The sequence below is a fragment of the Accipiter gentilis genome, chromosome 32 (genome assembly GCF_929443795.1).
Source record: "Accipiter gentilis chromosome 32, bAccGen1.1, whole genome shotgun sequence".
Lineage (NCBI taxonomy): Eukaryota > Metazoa > Chordata > Aves > Accipitriformes > Accipitridae > Astur > Astur gentilis.
Window position 1 is genome coordinate 3137931 of NC_064911.1, and position 14797 is coordinate 3152727.

Here is a 14797-nt window from a genome sequence, read left to right on the forward strand (position 1 = left end):
AAACAAAAAACCAAAACAGAACGGCTCCTCCTTCATGCAACCTCCTTCAAAGTAATTTCTATGAGGAAACTCTATATCCTGTCAATACATTAGTGCACCAATAAAAGCAAGTGCATCTTAGGTACAAATTGAACTTTGTTCTCTACCATATCTAGGAAAAAAATCTTCCTCTTTTTTTTTTTTTTTTTACTGCTACTCATCACGTCTGTTGAAGAGGGAAGAATAAACTGTACCTGGATGAATGCAGAGATGGTTTTATTTTCCTTACTTAAATGTTTAGGAATTTAATACCAAGGTTCTGCTGGGCTTTCCTCTGGATTGCCTTTTTGGTTGTTGTCATGGGGTGGGGTTTTATTGGTCAGCTTTGATTCAACTTGAAATATTTGTCAGAAAATATTTCCATTCTTTTCAGTGGACCCCAGTTTTGGTGAATAGTGATTTAATTGGAAACCTTAGAACATACACACCATAAACAAATGTGTTTAGTACACATATCTGTTTGACTTCCCATATGGAGTAAGCTTCACTGCCCTTGTCAAATGAGTAAAAAGTCAGCTGTTTCCAAAATCATCAGCAACAGGGACTTGTGACTGGGTTAAGTTAATGCTTCTAGGGTTGGATGCGTTTACAGAAGGATGGGACTCATACCTGCAGAAAAGCCATAAAAAAAAAGGTTTGGTTTTGGTTTTAGACAAGGTGTTTGACAAGTGCCAACAAATTTAACAACCCTTCTGAAGAAAGAGCATCTTTTTTTGTTTGGCAGTTGTAACGGTTTTTCTAGGGTAGCTAAGGCTGTTACTGTTTCCGTTGGGATGGAGCCCAACATTTTCCTGTTGCCAAACCTCTTATACTAATAAACTCAACTTCAGCATGAAGCACTTCGTATCCCTCTTGTGACTATTTTACGTTTCAGCTCCAGAAAGTGCCGTGTGGCCCTGCCTGCTTGCCTTTCTCTCAACTGCTTCCCCTCCTTCCTCTGGCTGCAGCCCTATTCTGGGTTTCACAGGTTCCCCTCCTCTGCCTGCTCCCGGTTGCAGTGGCACGTCGTTTTCTTCCTTTCTTCTCTTGCTTAGTTTCTGAGATCAGGTTTTACAGTACACGTTGTATTTACAGAGGGTGGAGTTTACCAGCACAGAAGCCCTTGAGCAGACTGTGGGACGTGTGCGATAACGAAGTGTAACCGGTGTACCTTGCTGCATGAGAGCTCCAACTCCAAACCAGAAACTATTTAGTAAAGTAAAATTGTTTTCCACCACATCTGAGTCTGGGTTGCACGGGTGGGGGTTATACCATTCATATGGTGTAAACCTGTGGCAGTTAACAGAAACAATCTGTAAACATCAAATAGAGTACACACAGCGGCAGCAAACCTGCTGAACGACGCACAAGTGAGGACTTAACGAAGGAAACAAGAAAAAGAAAACCTCAGCTGAAAGGCTGTCCACGGGACGTCTCGCAGCTGCCTGGTGCGAGCTGCGGAGCAGCGCTGCAATGCCAGGAGCTGCTTTCACAGTCCGGCACCTAGCACAGGGCTGCTCCCCTTCTCCTCCCGCGCTGGAGGCCGAGGCTGCCGCAACGCCCCGCAGCTTCCCTGCCCGCACCACTGACGGACAGACAGACAGGCGGGCAGGCATTTGCAGGGGCAGGGGGACAACTGGAAGCCACGTGGCTGCTCCTTGGTAAAGCACTGAGAACACAGTGGAGGAGAAGCAGCCCTCCAAAGGCAACCCTCGTTAGCTGTCTGTGGCTGAGATGCTGGATGCTGAACGTGCTCTCCCTGCGCGAGGCCGCGGCGGCAGCGCAGCGGCAGCAAAGGCTGCCGATCGTCTGAAGGCCTTCGGGTGCAATCGCAGCGCCTGAAAGCCCTAGGGCCACGTTGTTGGCATTGCTGGGAGAGAATTACGCAGAGGATTGCCTTTAGCAGGAGAACTCTGCTCTATTCGCCACCCACCGTCCTGCAACTGCAAACCGTGCCCCTTCTGCTCCGCGCACCACTTGGCAGAGCTACCTGGAGGACCGTTTCTCCCCAGGGTACCTTGCTTGCTGTTGCTTCCCACTGCTGCGTGGCTTGCTGTGTACTTTCTCATGAAGTTTATGAATATAGCTTTCATTGACAATGTCATGCCAATACATTTTAATTACTGTTTCAACAATACAATTAAGTGTTGAATTTATGTGCAGTTGCAAGCAGAGTGCCTTGCTTAGCTGAAGTAATGAACTCTGATAATAATGAACCCACTAATTGAAACAGTATGTAGCTTAGGATGCCATTAGCTGCACAATATTATCATAACTAGTATGACAGTATTAAAAATTGTAACAAAAGACGCAGTTTTCAGATTCAAGATACAACAGTTCTGCATACACCAGGTAAAAGAAAAGTGATCACCAAGTTATATGTTTCAAATTTGTGCTAGAATAATGGAAGCAACTGTTCTGTAGTAATGACATTGTGCCCAACTTGGTTCGTGCAGACACAGTGGAAACACATCCTCAACAAGAGACCCACAATTAGGACCTGTAGGTTGTCTGAGCTGCCAATCGCCATAGAAGTGAAGAGGACCCATGCTGAGCATTCACCCACAGGGTCCCAGAGTGTTAACACAGGACGGTAAGAAGACGTACAAATAACTCTGCCTGACCCGACTGGGAAGCCCAAGGCTGGGATCTTGCATTGTTTCAGACAACAGCCACATTCAGTAGGTTGGACACAAATGTCCCCATCACCGAAAGAGCAAAGCAGCGATTGCTAGGAAGTGGCAATGAAATTCTGTCAGCAAAACTCTTTCTGCCGGACTGGAAAGATTTTTATACCTCTGGGTATATATTTTAATGTGTTACTAGGGTATATATTTCTTTTTCACTTTGAAACAAAAGCCTATTTTCTTCTTGTGCTTCTGTTGCTGTGCTGAGCTCTAAGAAGAGGCTGGGTTACAATTCCGCTCTATTTCATTGCTCAGGCCTTCTGTTCTCCTGGCTGTTTTCCCCTGCTTTTCTCCCTCTTTGGGCCCTCAGCAGTAGCTATGCTGAGGTTTCTGATAAAGATGAGATGCTCAAGGTCATCTAAGCACCCTTTTATATAGGCTCAGTATGGCATTATTCACCACGGGTGGTTACCTCAGCTACCTAGCTCTACCATCAACAGCACAGCTGATATGGCATTAGCAGTAAAGGGTAATCTTGGCAGAAAACACCTTGTTCATTCACTGCTGGTGTGCTTAGGAAAAGAGCTTTGTCAGTCTGTAACCCTTCACGGCGATAAAAACTTCAGGGTTTGAGTTTAAAAATTAATATAACAATGTCAGGGCTATACATAAGGCTCGAAGACAAATGAGAAATTATTCAGCTGCTGAAAAGTCTGAAGAAATAACAGGATGATTATCCCAGTCTATGAAAATTATTCCCAAGTATTTGTCTTCCATGAACTGATGTCAAAATACTGTTAACCGTCTAATTTACTGTGGCAGCGTTAAAAAGTGGATGCTTCTGAGCTTCTTAAAACCAATCTAAGCAGTATTTGCTGAAACACTTGGCAAATCTTACAGAAATCTTGATGTATTTGGATATGTGAACAGGTCTAGATGTGGACTGTAAGAATGGCTTAGCATCTTGGACTGAATTAAAATTTATACAGTCTAGAGTAAATCAAGATGACATGTAAACACAATTTTGTGTACTTCAACGTATGTAGTTGTGATCTAATTAGGCGCTGCTTTTAGGCATCAGTTCAAAAAAAGCATTTGTGTGAGAAAAAAATAAACATTCAGAAAATTATATTAACTGTTTTGCTAAACTAGTACACTCATTTCCTCTTTTCCTAAAATAGGTGGGTTGTGAGAATGATATGCAAACTTGATATTTTTTTGTGTCAGGTTTTGTGCTGTGTGTTATGAATGTGGGGGGGTCTATACCTCTAATGACATATAAGCCTTTTACCTAATTTTAGCACATTTGACAAATAGATAGAGGCCTTAGGGGTTATTATGCTCCTGCAAGTGTTGTGAAGCATTGCACTAGTAGCCCCACTAGGAAAGAAGCTTCAGGATGAGCTCACAACTCGTTACGTATCAGTTAATCCGCATAGGAAAGATCGCCTACAAGTCCTTCAGCTGCAGGGAAAGCAAACAAACAGACAAACAAACTTCAGTTTGCATCACAGTCCACCATGAGACACAAATCTGTAGGGAAATCGGGCTTCATTAGTTACGCTGCTCCCAGAACTACTGCTTTTTAGAAAGATTTCGGAAATAAAACATAACACAGTTACACAGGGCGAACTTATGGATTTACCCAAAGGCTACACTGTGTATTTGGAGCAATATTTAACAGCCAAGAAAAGCAAACAGGTTTCACAGCTGATGATTTGTGAGCACTGTGCGTTTCCCTTTGGTTTGCTCCTGGCCACGCATCTGCGTGTAGGCAGCTCTGCGAGCAGACAGAGGACCCTGATGCTTATTTATTTTTGCAAACTTGATGCTGTTATTTTGAAAAATAGAAGCACCAAGGATAACTTGGGCTTTGTTTTCCCTTCCGCTTGTTCTGAGGTGGAGAGGACTGTGGGATGTTTTTAGTCTTGGCACGCAACTGCAGAAAAGTCAATCTGTCACAGTCAGGCAGATTTAATATTAGTCATGAATGAGATCATGATTTGCGTACAGTAACAGTTATTATTTATGGTACAGTGAGCCGCTGCAAGAGCTTGTGGGAAGTCATGACTAATTGTATACAGTCCCATAGCTGCCAGGGATGGATAAACTCTTTCTGTTACCTAGGGCCAACACTAATAAGTTAACCCATGACCTCTCCTCCTCTAATTCCCTCCTCCTTCTTCACATTCTCAGCAATTTAAAGGAAAAAAACAAATCCCACATATTTCTGTACTTTGGTACCAGTATAGAAACATGCCAACAAGCAAAGCATTCACATAGGTTGTCCACCTGGAACAAGGGTTGTTCAGTGGACCATGCAGAAATGTGTGTCCAAGGCCAGTCACTCTCAGCAGAACTGCTTGTGTGAGTAAAGGTTTTGCAGGGCCGTGCCTTTTGATTAAAAGAGAACAGTGAATTGGAGGAAGAGCAGCAAGAGCTTGATTTGACCTGGCTCACACAGAAGTGGAAGTCAGGCACAATGTGCTATATTATCGGAAATAATGATGCAGATTACAATTATTTTACGACCTTTGAATGAGGTATATGTATGTATACATTGGAATATATACATTATTGCTGACTTCTTTAAAGTTGAATGCTATCATTTGCAATAAAAACTGCAGCATTTCTGTTACTTTTGCTGTGATGTGAATGTGCGGACTTCCAATGATACATCACTTCAGTTCTTATATTTCATAGTATAAAAGTTTTCTCAGGCTATTTTCCATTTACTTTATTAATGTGGAATATATTGTTGTATATGCAAAACAATACATAACAGAAGTGGGGAAAGGCTTAATTAGGGATCCTCAGCAAAAAGAACCAAAGCATGAATCTCTGTGAAGCATTAATAAAAATATTTATGTTTTAAATTATAAAAAAAAGAAAAAATGAAGGATAGGATGAGATCAAATAAACAGGGTTGGAAATAAAATTCCAAGGCTACTATCTGAAGAAAAGGACAATAACTATGCCACTTCAGAGTCCAGGTTTATTCAGGAGTATAGAAAAAAGTATGCCTCAAATGACCAATTTCCTCTGACAAGTTTCTAAGTTCATTTTCTTTCATGCTTGGTTTGCTCTTGTTCAAAGCCCTGGAGCAACTGACTCCCAGACTGTGGTCCAGGATCTCTGAGGACACGATTAGCAGCTTGCACCCAGTTTGTGAAACTATATCAGCTGTCTCGATTTTTTTAAGGTAAAGTTCAATGATAAGGGTATAGAGTGCTCTGCTGGCCCTCTGGAGAAGTGACTGTGGTCCACTGGTCCAGAAACTTTGTGGCACACCTGTCTTTGAGAACTCGATGAGCTTCGGCTTAATTTGGAAAAGCAGTGTGTACGTGCTTATTTCCTGTTGGTTTTGAATAAGGAATATCACTGGGACCCTGCCACTGACAGGCAGGGTGCACCTCAGGACAGCGCTGGGAGAGAGCCTTGGGCATATTTCACCTTGCAGATTGTCCCCTCAGGTTCCCAGTCCCATTATCTTGTATTTTCAAGGGGAAATTAGCTGAGCTAATTAACATCCTTCAGCAAAAATATGTTCACATCCTCTTTCACACATTTTAACTATATGCACTGTTAGTGGAAAAGAGAAGCGCTTACATGCAAGTAATATAAACTGCTTTTCAACACGTAGTCTGCTGAGGTGGTGTGTACTGACAAAGAAAGGCTGACACATTTCATTGGATATCTCTCTCCATTCAGCCCTTAAGGAAAGTAAAATCTCATCACATCGCAATATATAAAAGTGATAGCAGTGTTGATGTGAAAATACTAAGAGGCTTTCTAGAACATAATGTTTTAGGACTGGATAAAACCCTTAGGATAGTATTACACGGTATATACTTTGCAGAGCCCATGCAACACCTATGGGAGGAGAGGTAGTTAATGTGGATGCATCTAAAACTACGTCTTCGACTTACCTTGCAATGACAAAGAGGACACAGCTGACTCCAAGGCAGGCTAGGAGAACATACATCCAAATATCAGGAGAAAGAGGGTTTAAAAAGGAGAAAACACCAGGGTTTGTCCCATTGGGCTTCCGGTACAAGATACTGATTCCCAGCGTCATGAAGGGCTTGGAAAAATCAATTACTTTCTCTCTTACATAGGTAATAGTGAGAGGAGCAACGGCCAGATCAGCTTTCTGAAAACACAAATGGGAAAATAGTCATTCTTTTTCATGGTCAGCAAACGCGCTACTATTCCTTCCAATTTTTTCCCCCCAAGCATTAAAAACTAAACCAAATTTGACTATGAAGCTGAAGCGTGCGACAAAATTTAACATTGTTAGGGTAGTATTGGGTAAACGACACTCCGTTTCCTCTTTTTTGCGGGCAGAGGGACATTTGTGACTTTCACGTGAGTAGGAGAGGTATGACCAGGGACACGGGGCTCGGTCCAGTGCCACAGGGCAGACGGCGGGCGAGGACTGCCAGAGCGTCTGGGCAGGGACTATGTCCACGGGGACTATGCCAGAGGCTGCCGCAGGGCAGCGGTGAGCTGGAAGCTCAGCCTTTGCCATTGGAGCCTGTAGCCAAGGGGTGGGCAGGACCCATGCTAGCGCAGTGCCTGCTGCCCCACTGCAGCAGGGGAGGTTCCTCCCCACACCTGCAAACTGTAGGTTCAGACGTACTGACGTGACTTCCTACTCTGACAAGTGGAAGTAAAGACAGACCAGTGGCTGTAAAAAAATGAAAACTAAAGCAAACATTGCATTTGGGGTGGCTTCATATAAAATACCACAGGTGGAAGGAGAATAAAGAGAGAGGGATTCAATCTTACATGATCTATGAGTTCTTTGACCATCCCGTTCCACTCTCCTTTGTCATTCTGGGCTCCATATTTACCATCAGAAACTAGTTTGACCTCATAGATGAAGCCTAAAATATTTGACAGCTCCTTTAATAAGTCTAGGCAATAACCCTCGAATCTGTCATTTCCGTACAAGGGCTTGTCAGACTTCTTGTACATAACATAGGGATCTTCCTGCAGAAAAAGACAGTAGACATGTAGCAACAGAAATGAGGTTTGTTTCATATTACATCAGTTTCTCCAAATTACATTAATATTTTATAAATGGATTGCAATTAGATGGAAACCAGTAATTTACCGTGTCCATTAAAAGCTGATTTAGGTGTGTTAACAAATTGACTGAATCAATTAGTGATAAGCATAAGGGCCCTAATTTTCACTGGAACAGACTATTCATAGCTCCCAGGAGCTTTAATTAAAGTAGTGCTTAGCAGCTCCAAAATCAGACCCAACATCTGTACCACCATTGTCCCACCCTAAGGGGCAGGAAGGGATACTGAAGGAGAGAGAAGCCTAAATAAGAGAAAAAGAATCAGAAGGGGAACCTAAAATTTTATATTCTGTGAGAAATAACTCTTTATTGAAAGAAATCTTCAAATGTACAAAATAGCGGTGAGGTATTCACATGAAAGAATGGAGAGCAGCAAAGGTAGATTGCAAAGCACCTTGTTGCTTTTCTTTTTAAAGGATTTTGGATAGAAGGTCTGGGCAAGCAGGTTTCTGCAGTTTAATGTGGCAAAAAGCCTCTGGCAACTCTGGCAAAGGAGTGTAGAGGGAGCCTTTGAGCTCTTTTCCTCCTCCTGAGGAATTAGGCAGAATAACTGAAAAAAGTGGCATTACTGGCCTGGCAGAAAAACTTGTGAATACCCAGCTGCATATTTTCCATTTGTCATAGTAAGGACATAACTGTCTATCCACTGTTTGCTACTTTCTTTCAGTCCTCTTCATCTTATTTTCAGTAGAAAGGAAGGAGGTATAAGCACTGACTACAAAGCTGAGTATTTGCGTGTGTCAGTTCTTCTGGGAAGAAAAGTACACAGGGTTCGTCTCTGAAATATTGAAGCAAGCGAAACAATTTTGGAGGCAGAGGTTCCCAAGAGTCTTTCATTGGCAGTGGGGTATTTTTGAATCAATCTTCTGGATAGATGAATGTGTACGTTCATTCTGAGTCTAAATAAAAAAAGTTGCTTGAAAACAGGCTAGTTTAGCAAAACATTGTTTAGTGTGGAGGAAAGGCCATGGAGCGCAGGGCTGAAGCAGCAAAGGCGACTGCGGAGAGCCCCGCAACCCACCGTCAGCAATGCCGACATCCCACAGCACAGCTGATGGTGCCGCCTCCGCCCAGTGAGACTTACCAAAATGGTGGTGACGATAAGTGTCCGGTTAGCCAAGGAATCCGTGATGTTGGTCGATCGGTCCTTATTGCTGTCCGTCATGTTAAGGCCACTGTATGAGTTCCAAACCCCAATCTGCACAGAAGAGAGCGGGTGAGCGGCTGCCTGGCCGCAGCGAGCCGAAATATTTCCCTAAATGCTCACCGCCTAGGAAGAGTGTACTGGCTCTAGTCACCACAGAAAGAGACACCGGCAGTATAAAATGCTAGAGAAGGGAAACAGCTGTAGGTCTGAGTAAGGCAGCAACATCAAATGGCTGATTTAGAAAACACAGGGAACATACCGCCCTTTCAAAAGCAGGTGGAAATGAATAAGCCATAAGAGTAGAAGGCATTTCAATACAGTGGTGTATTAGCCAATTTGCTACAAAGTGGAACATGTTGACTTTGTTTCCTGCTAAAAAATGTCAAATGTCTATTTTGAGGATTTTTTTTTTAATTTTGTAAATGGTAGAGTTGAAACATCTGGCAAGACCTCTCTCTTCCAATACAACAGATTAAAAGCATGAATAAATACGTTGAAGCAGATTGATGGATGCACTGGCCTTTTGCTTCTGCTGTGCCTTCAGCAGGTGTAGCAAAGATTATTCTGTCATTTCTTGACTACTATATATGCCAGAGCTAGCAAGGTGCATGCACTGATCAGTATTTGTTCAGTAAATATAAGTGGCCAGAGGCAAATGCCTTTCCAGTCCCAGAGATAGGGAAGAATTCCAGTATTTAATGCTCAATCTAAAGGCTCAAGGGAAAGATCTTCACGATTTCAGTGGATTTGGATCTCCACTTTATGAGGGCAGAAATTATAACCATGTTGATTTATTCAGATAAATATTTACTTAATATAAACACAGTCTGAAAGCATTTTCAGGTTTTTTTGCCTTTGGATTCACATACACAGCATAGCTGATGGCTGATGCGAGAAAACTCCAGGCAAGGAGCTGGCTCAGGCAGTTTGGCTTGTATTGGATATTTGTGGAGAGCACCAGACGGATGGCTTGGGGGACCGACATTGGCCATCCACAGAGCCCTTTGCATCGCTGTGCCGCTCTGCCAGCATGTTTCAGCTCTACCCAGGAGGGATCTGCTTTCAGATCCTCCCTGCTGGGATTGCCAGCAAAGCTGCCAAGTAAGTCCAAGACAAAGCCCACTGACTTGCCCTGTGTACTGAAGGTCTGTATCTGCTGTCAGATTCTTGCTCAGCCATTTCAGACCCAGGCTGGACTCTTTTTCTTTGGTTGTTAACTAAGGCAGGGAAGGCGTTGCCTTTGTGCCAAACCCAGCAGATTAGTTCGTGCCTGCTGGGTGTGGGTTTGGGGTAGTGACTGTATCACCTCACACAAACTTTGGGTTTGTGACCCTGGATACCATTGCTTTTTCCTTTCACAAACTTTTTTCCAAAGTATGCTTAATGGGAATAGTCATGCCATTTTTAAAAATTATTTTTTCAAGCATTTATCAGTCATTCCCTTTGTTTCCAAAAGCAGATCAGGTTGGGAAACTGATCTGGAAAGTACACAGGAAATAAAATGTTGGATATTATGATAGCATATGCCAGGAATATAGTAAATACCCAGTGTTCTTGAATTTGCATCAGGGTGGCTGAGTGAATCAAAAGCCGTTCTGCTCGTTGTTACTGACTTGATATGCTTTTATTGGCTGGCAGCAGGGAAGAGGAGAACAACCATGAAGAACATGGAGCGACACAGTCACAGTGCATACAAAATACACCAGGAGCCCACTCTACATCTGGATAAAAGAATGACACTGCAGGTCAACCTTGATTAGAGCGATGGAGGAGGTCGGAGGGGCACTGGAAGAATGAGGTCAAGGTAGTACATCACTATGGTGAATCCGGGGAATTTATTGCAGTTTAGTGACAAGTTTGAGAGGTGTCATATGCCCTTCTCAGCAAGCCTGTGCTCTGAACCAATTGTAATTTGGTTTAAATCAATTCAGCATAACATGAAATGCCTAGAGTCAAAAGCAAGATTGGTTCAATAGCGTTCTGCATGTCAGGTAGGATGATCTATTCACCAGTAATGAGGGAAATGGGGGCCTTTGTGCCTTAGCCTGATTCACTGAAGATTAAAACAAGGTTATTAAGTATGTGTTTTATAAGAACATGAAAAGAGTGCTACAGGAAGCTTTACACTTGTCTACTCTGTAGCATTAAAATCCCTCCCAAAACAACACAAAGCCAAAACCTTTCTTAACTGTGTATGTGGGAGAGGTTGGAAATAATAAGATCTGTGTGAAATATGTACAAAATATAATTCTAATTGTTGTACGAAATTTTTATCTTGTGACTCCAGAACACTTTAAAAGTGGTGAATGCAGTTGTTACCTTCTCCTTACAGAATGGCAACCGTGGGTTGTACCTCCAGTAGGGAGCAGCGCACGGAGATGATCTCTGACTCCCACTTTGGTGCCTCTTCCACCAGGCAGAGGCACCTTACATTAAAAGAGGGATGAGATTCCTGGGGTTATTTAGATCTTTTATGAACAAGCTTACAATTTCAGTATGTTAGTGCATGACAGCACACACTTAATCATCTATATTATTTTCTCTAAGGAGCTAATAACACACTCGTCAAAATTTTGAGTCTACAATGCTTGAATGTTGCCTGCAGAGTATGCATTTTGTGGGAGGCAAAAAACCCCCAACCCTGCAAGTTAAAGCAGTCCTTGTTGCTGATGCAAATACACATTCGAAATGATGTACATTTACCACTCATGGTGAATCTTAGGTGAATCAGGAAGGGTAAGAGCTGAGAAAAGAACTGCTTTTGCTGCAGCCAAGAGCCTCTCCTTAAAGAGGGGGAAAGCATGGCTCCCTATAAATAAAATAATAATTAAAAAAAAAAGATTTTGGTGAAGAAGCTGAATCCTGCCAAGATCTTTTTAGTGTTTGGAATTACAGTGTCTCAAGTTGGGATGAAACTTACTCTACCAGAAAAATTTATACTCTCAGGTAGACTGTTGTCTCTAAACTGCAATATGAAAGTCACTATCAAAACCCAAAGGATGAGTCTGAAGACCCAGCCCAAAGGTTTTTTGCATCACCTGTCTGTGTACAAACCTTCTTCCACACTTTATATAAATGATTAGAAACCTCGCCAGCAGCCTTGGTATAGAGAAAAATAAACAGTGCTTCATTAAAAATGAAAAGAGAACCAGTCTGGAGAGCTGTGTGGGACCAATTACATTTAAAGTCTCAATTAACCCATCAGCAATTACCATTCAGACTCAAGCCAGTGTACGCAGAGCAAGGGACAGCGCTGTCTCCAGCTGACATGAGCTGGTGGTGTTACCTGTATTAGGGATTTTTGGACACCCATAGCAGCCACCTCCCAGGCGGCAGTGGAGGAAGCCCTGCGGTGCCCGTTGGGAGCCCATGTTTGCTGGCTGAGGGCTGGGGCAAGGGAAGAAGAACTAATCTAGTCTCAAAATCATGAAGAATTTTTAACATCTCAACTCTTGTTGAGGTTATTACTCAAGCAACTTCTTTCCTCTCCCTCATGTCACATTTATTAAAAGCAGTACGTGTAAGATAAGTCTAGGTTTTATCTTTCTATCTATATATGAATGTACCACACCAAGTTCCAGCTGCAATAACTGAAGATAATGTGCACTTAAAATAATTATTTCCATCCAGATAATCATTGTCAGTCCCAAATTCCTATTCCATACCTCAAAATGCAAGGTATGTGTTATAAAATAATAAAATAATCTTAGTAGCTCTGTTTTAACTTTGACTTAAATAATCTTGAGTATAGCGTTTTCTACCCCAAGCACAGGAGATTCAAGCTGAGGAGAATGGACTTTCCTATGCCCCTGTCAAATTAGCTTTTCGTCATTGTTTTATGAAAGATCCGGTTACCTTTTCTGTTCCTTCCTCCTTGAGGCTAATAATGTCCAAATCAAAATCTTTCCGTAAGCCATCTGTTTTGTTGAAGGTTATGCGCCCTGTCAGGCCATCCCACCGTGCCTGTGTGAACAGAAAAACACTCTTCCCTGTAATGATTAGTAGGAACTACTCTGAGGTCATAACAAATATTGTATTTTAGATTAACCATGGCATTGAATCACTTCCAAGTAGTTTTTTTAAACATATGTGGCTTGTTACTTTGATAAAAAACACTTTCTTCAACTTTTTTTGTTATTTAGTTTCTCTTCAATATGTTTGGTATTTTACAATCAGGCACAAGTTTCTGACAGTTTATATATATTGATTTACATATGTCTAATACTGTATTAAAAAAAAAAGATATACTGAAGAGAGAATAAAATATGTATTACAATGTATTACACATCCCCAAAGACAGGGCAGCTTTGCACTGCATAAGAATTCACTAAGAAATTAAAAAAGAAGCCTGCTTTGTCCAAGCTTTGGGTCTGAAACTTGGAGTACAACAGCCTAAATCTACCAGCCTTGCTGGAGTGATCCTCTTTACCCCAGCCCAGGACCTTTTAAGTTCTCCAGGGCAAATGGGTAACAAATAGCAATCAGTGTTGAATGGGAATCCCCAGAAGGTCCTTGGGGAGGGAAGGTAGCTAACTATCCCAAATCACCAAAGCTTTCTCAACACTTTAGCTGTGCATTTCCTAGTCTTGTGTGGTAGACACTGCCTCTGCTACTCAAGGCTCAGAAATGCAGATTTTTTTCCAGGAAGAGATAGAGAAGGACTTTTGTCATTCTTGCTTGATTTCCTGGTCAGGTTGTGGTTAAATGTCCCCCACCAGCACTGGACTCCTAATGTCCTGGACTTTGTTGAATTGTTTCACTAATCCCTACTCAGTTTGCATCGCCAAGGAAGAAAACACAAGTTTCCAAGTAAGCAAACAAGGTGTATCATCCCTAATAAGAGCACTGCCACTGCCTGTGCTCACAGGTGTTGATGGCACGATGATGACGGCTCTGAAAGCAGGCTTTCAGGAAAAATTCACCCAGTCACAGAAACCTAAAAAAAACTTTGTAGTATAAGGTACATGCAAGTCTTACATATGCGTTTGAAGTACAGCACACAAGTTGCATAGGATTGGTTTTGGTCCAAGAATTTTACTGTTCTGTTATAATTAAGTGAAATCACATTTCCGCTGTTTTAAACGTTAGCATCAGGAGTAAGTTAAAGCGGTGGACTTTGTACATCAGTCTGTATAGCCATGATGATTCCCTGTGCTGGGGAATGCTTCTTCGGTACAGCAGGATCAATGTCCAGAACTAACTTTCTCCACAGTTTAACTTTTCTGTATCTTGTAAGCTTCCCAGCAAGCTCACTTTCTTTTAAATGAGATTCATCTGTCTCACATATAGCCCCCATTTTGTCCCCAAAGCTGAAGCTTATCTATAAAAGACAGTATTTGATGGATTTCAAACTGCAGTTGGTTTTTATAATCTGTTTTTGGGACCTCCCACATTAGATTAAATTCTTCAAAGACACAAGAAAGGCTGATGATAAATGATGGCATAGTTTCTTCATGTGTGTATAATTCTTAAATTACAAGCTTTTCTACTGCACATTGTTATTTGCTTCATTTAATTTGTTGTAGACGGATGACATTAGGAAAGCTGCATTAAAAATCAGCAGACTTACAGAATGGTGTCTCCCCTTTCTGTTAAATCTAAATTCTAGCTCTGAATCTGCAGGACTTAGTCTCAGATGCTGGGGTGTTATCATGTGTCTCAGACAAATGTGGTGCATCTAGGATTTTGTGAAAATATAGATGGATTTTGAAGCATGCTTAAGTAAAATAAGAATGGACAGGCACAAAGGCAACAAACTTGCTATGAGACTTTCCATCTTAATGACACAGGAACATACAAAAATCTCAGCTGTAAACAGTGAAATGCTTGTGGTTTTGTATGCTGATATAATTAAGATAGCAGGAGGAGACACATACGAATGCATTTCATTACATAACATATCTTTTCCAGTCT

At 41.9% G+C, this 14797-nt stretch overlaps 1 protein-coding gene across 5 annotated transcripts in view; it reads right to left on the bottom strand.

Annotated features, from left to right (window-relative positions):
- Positions 1 to 14797, bottom strand: part of GRIK1 (glutamate ionotropic receptor kainate type subunit 1) — a 172777-nt gene that overhangs the window by 24843 nt on the left and 133137 nt on the right. For 2 of the 5 annotated variants that reach the window (XM_049835114.1, XM_049835115.1), the window contains exons 8-13: positions 12740 to 12847; positions 11939 to 11983; positions 8822 to 8935; positions 7437 to 7640; positions 6575 to 6798; positions 1190 to 1308 (exon numbers count right to left, since the gene is read on the bottom strand). In XM_049835114.1, coding sequence (XP_049691071.1) covers positions 1190 to 1308; positions 6575 to 6798; positions 7437 to 7640; positions 8822 to 8935; positions 11939 to 11983; positions 12740 to 12847 — 814 coding nt within the window. The remainder of the gene's footprint in view (positions 1 to 1189; positions 1309 to 6574; positions 6799 to 7436; positions 7641 to 8821; positions 8936 to 11938; positions 11984 to 12739; positions 12848 to 14797) is intronic. The other 3 variants (XM_049835116.1, XM_049835118.1, XM_049835119.1) reach the window with 2 other exon arrangements.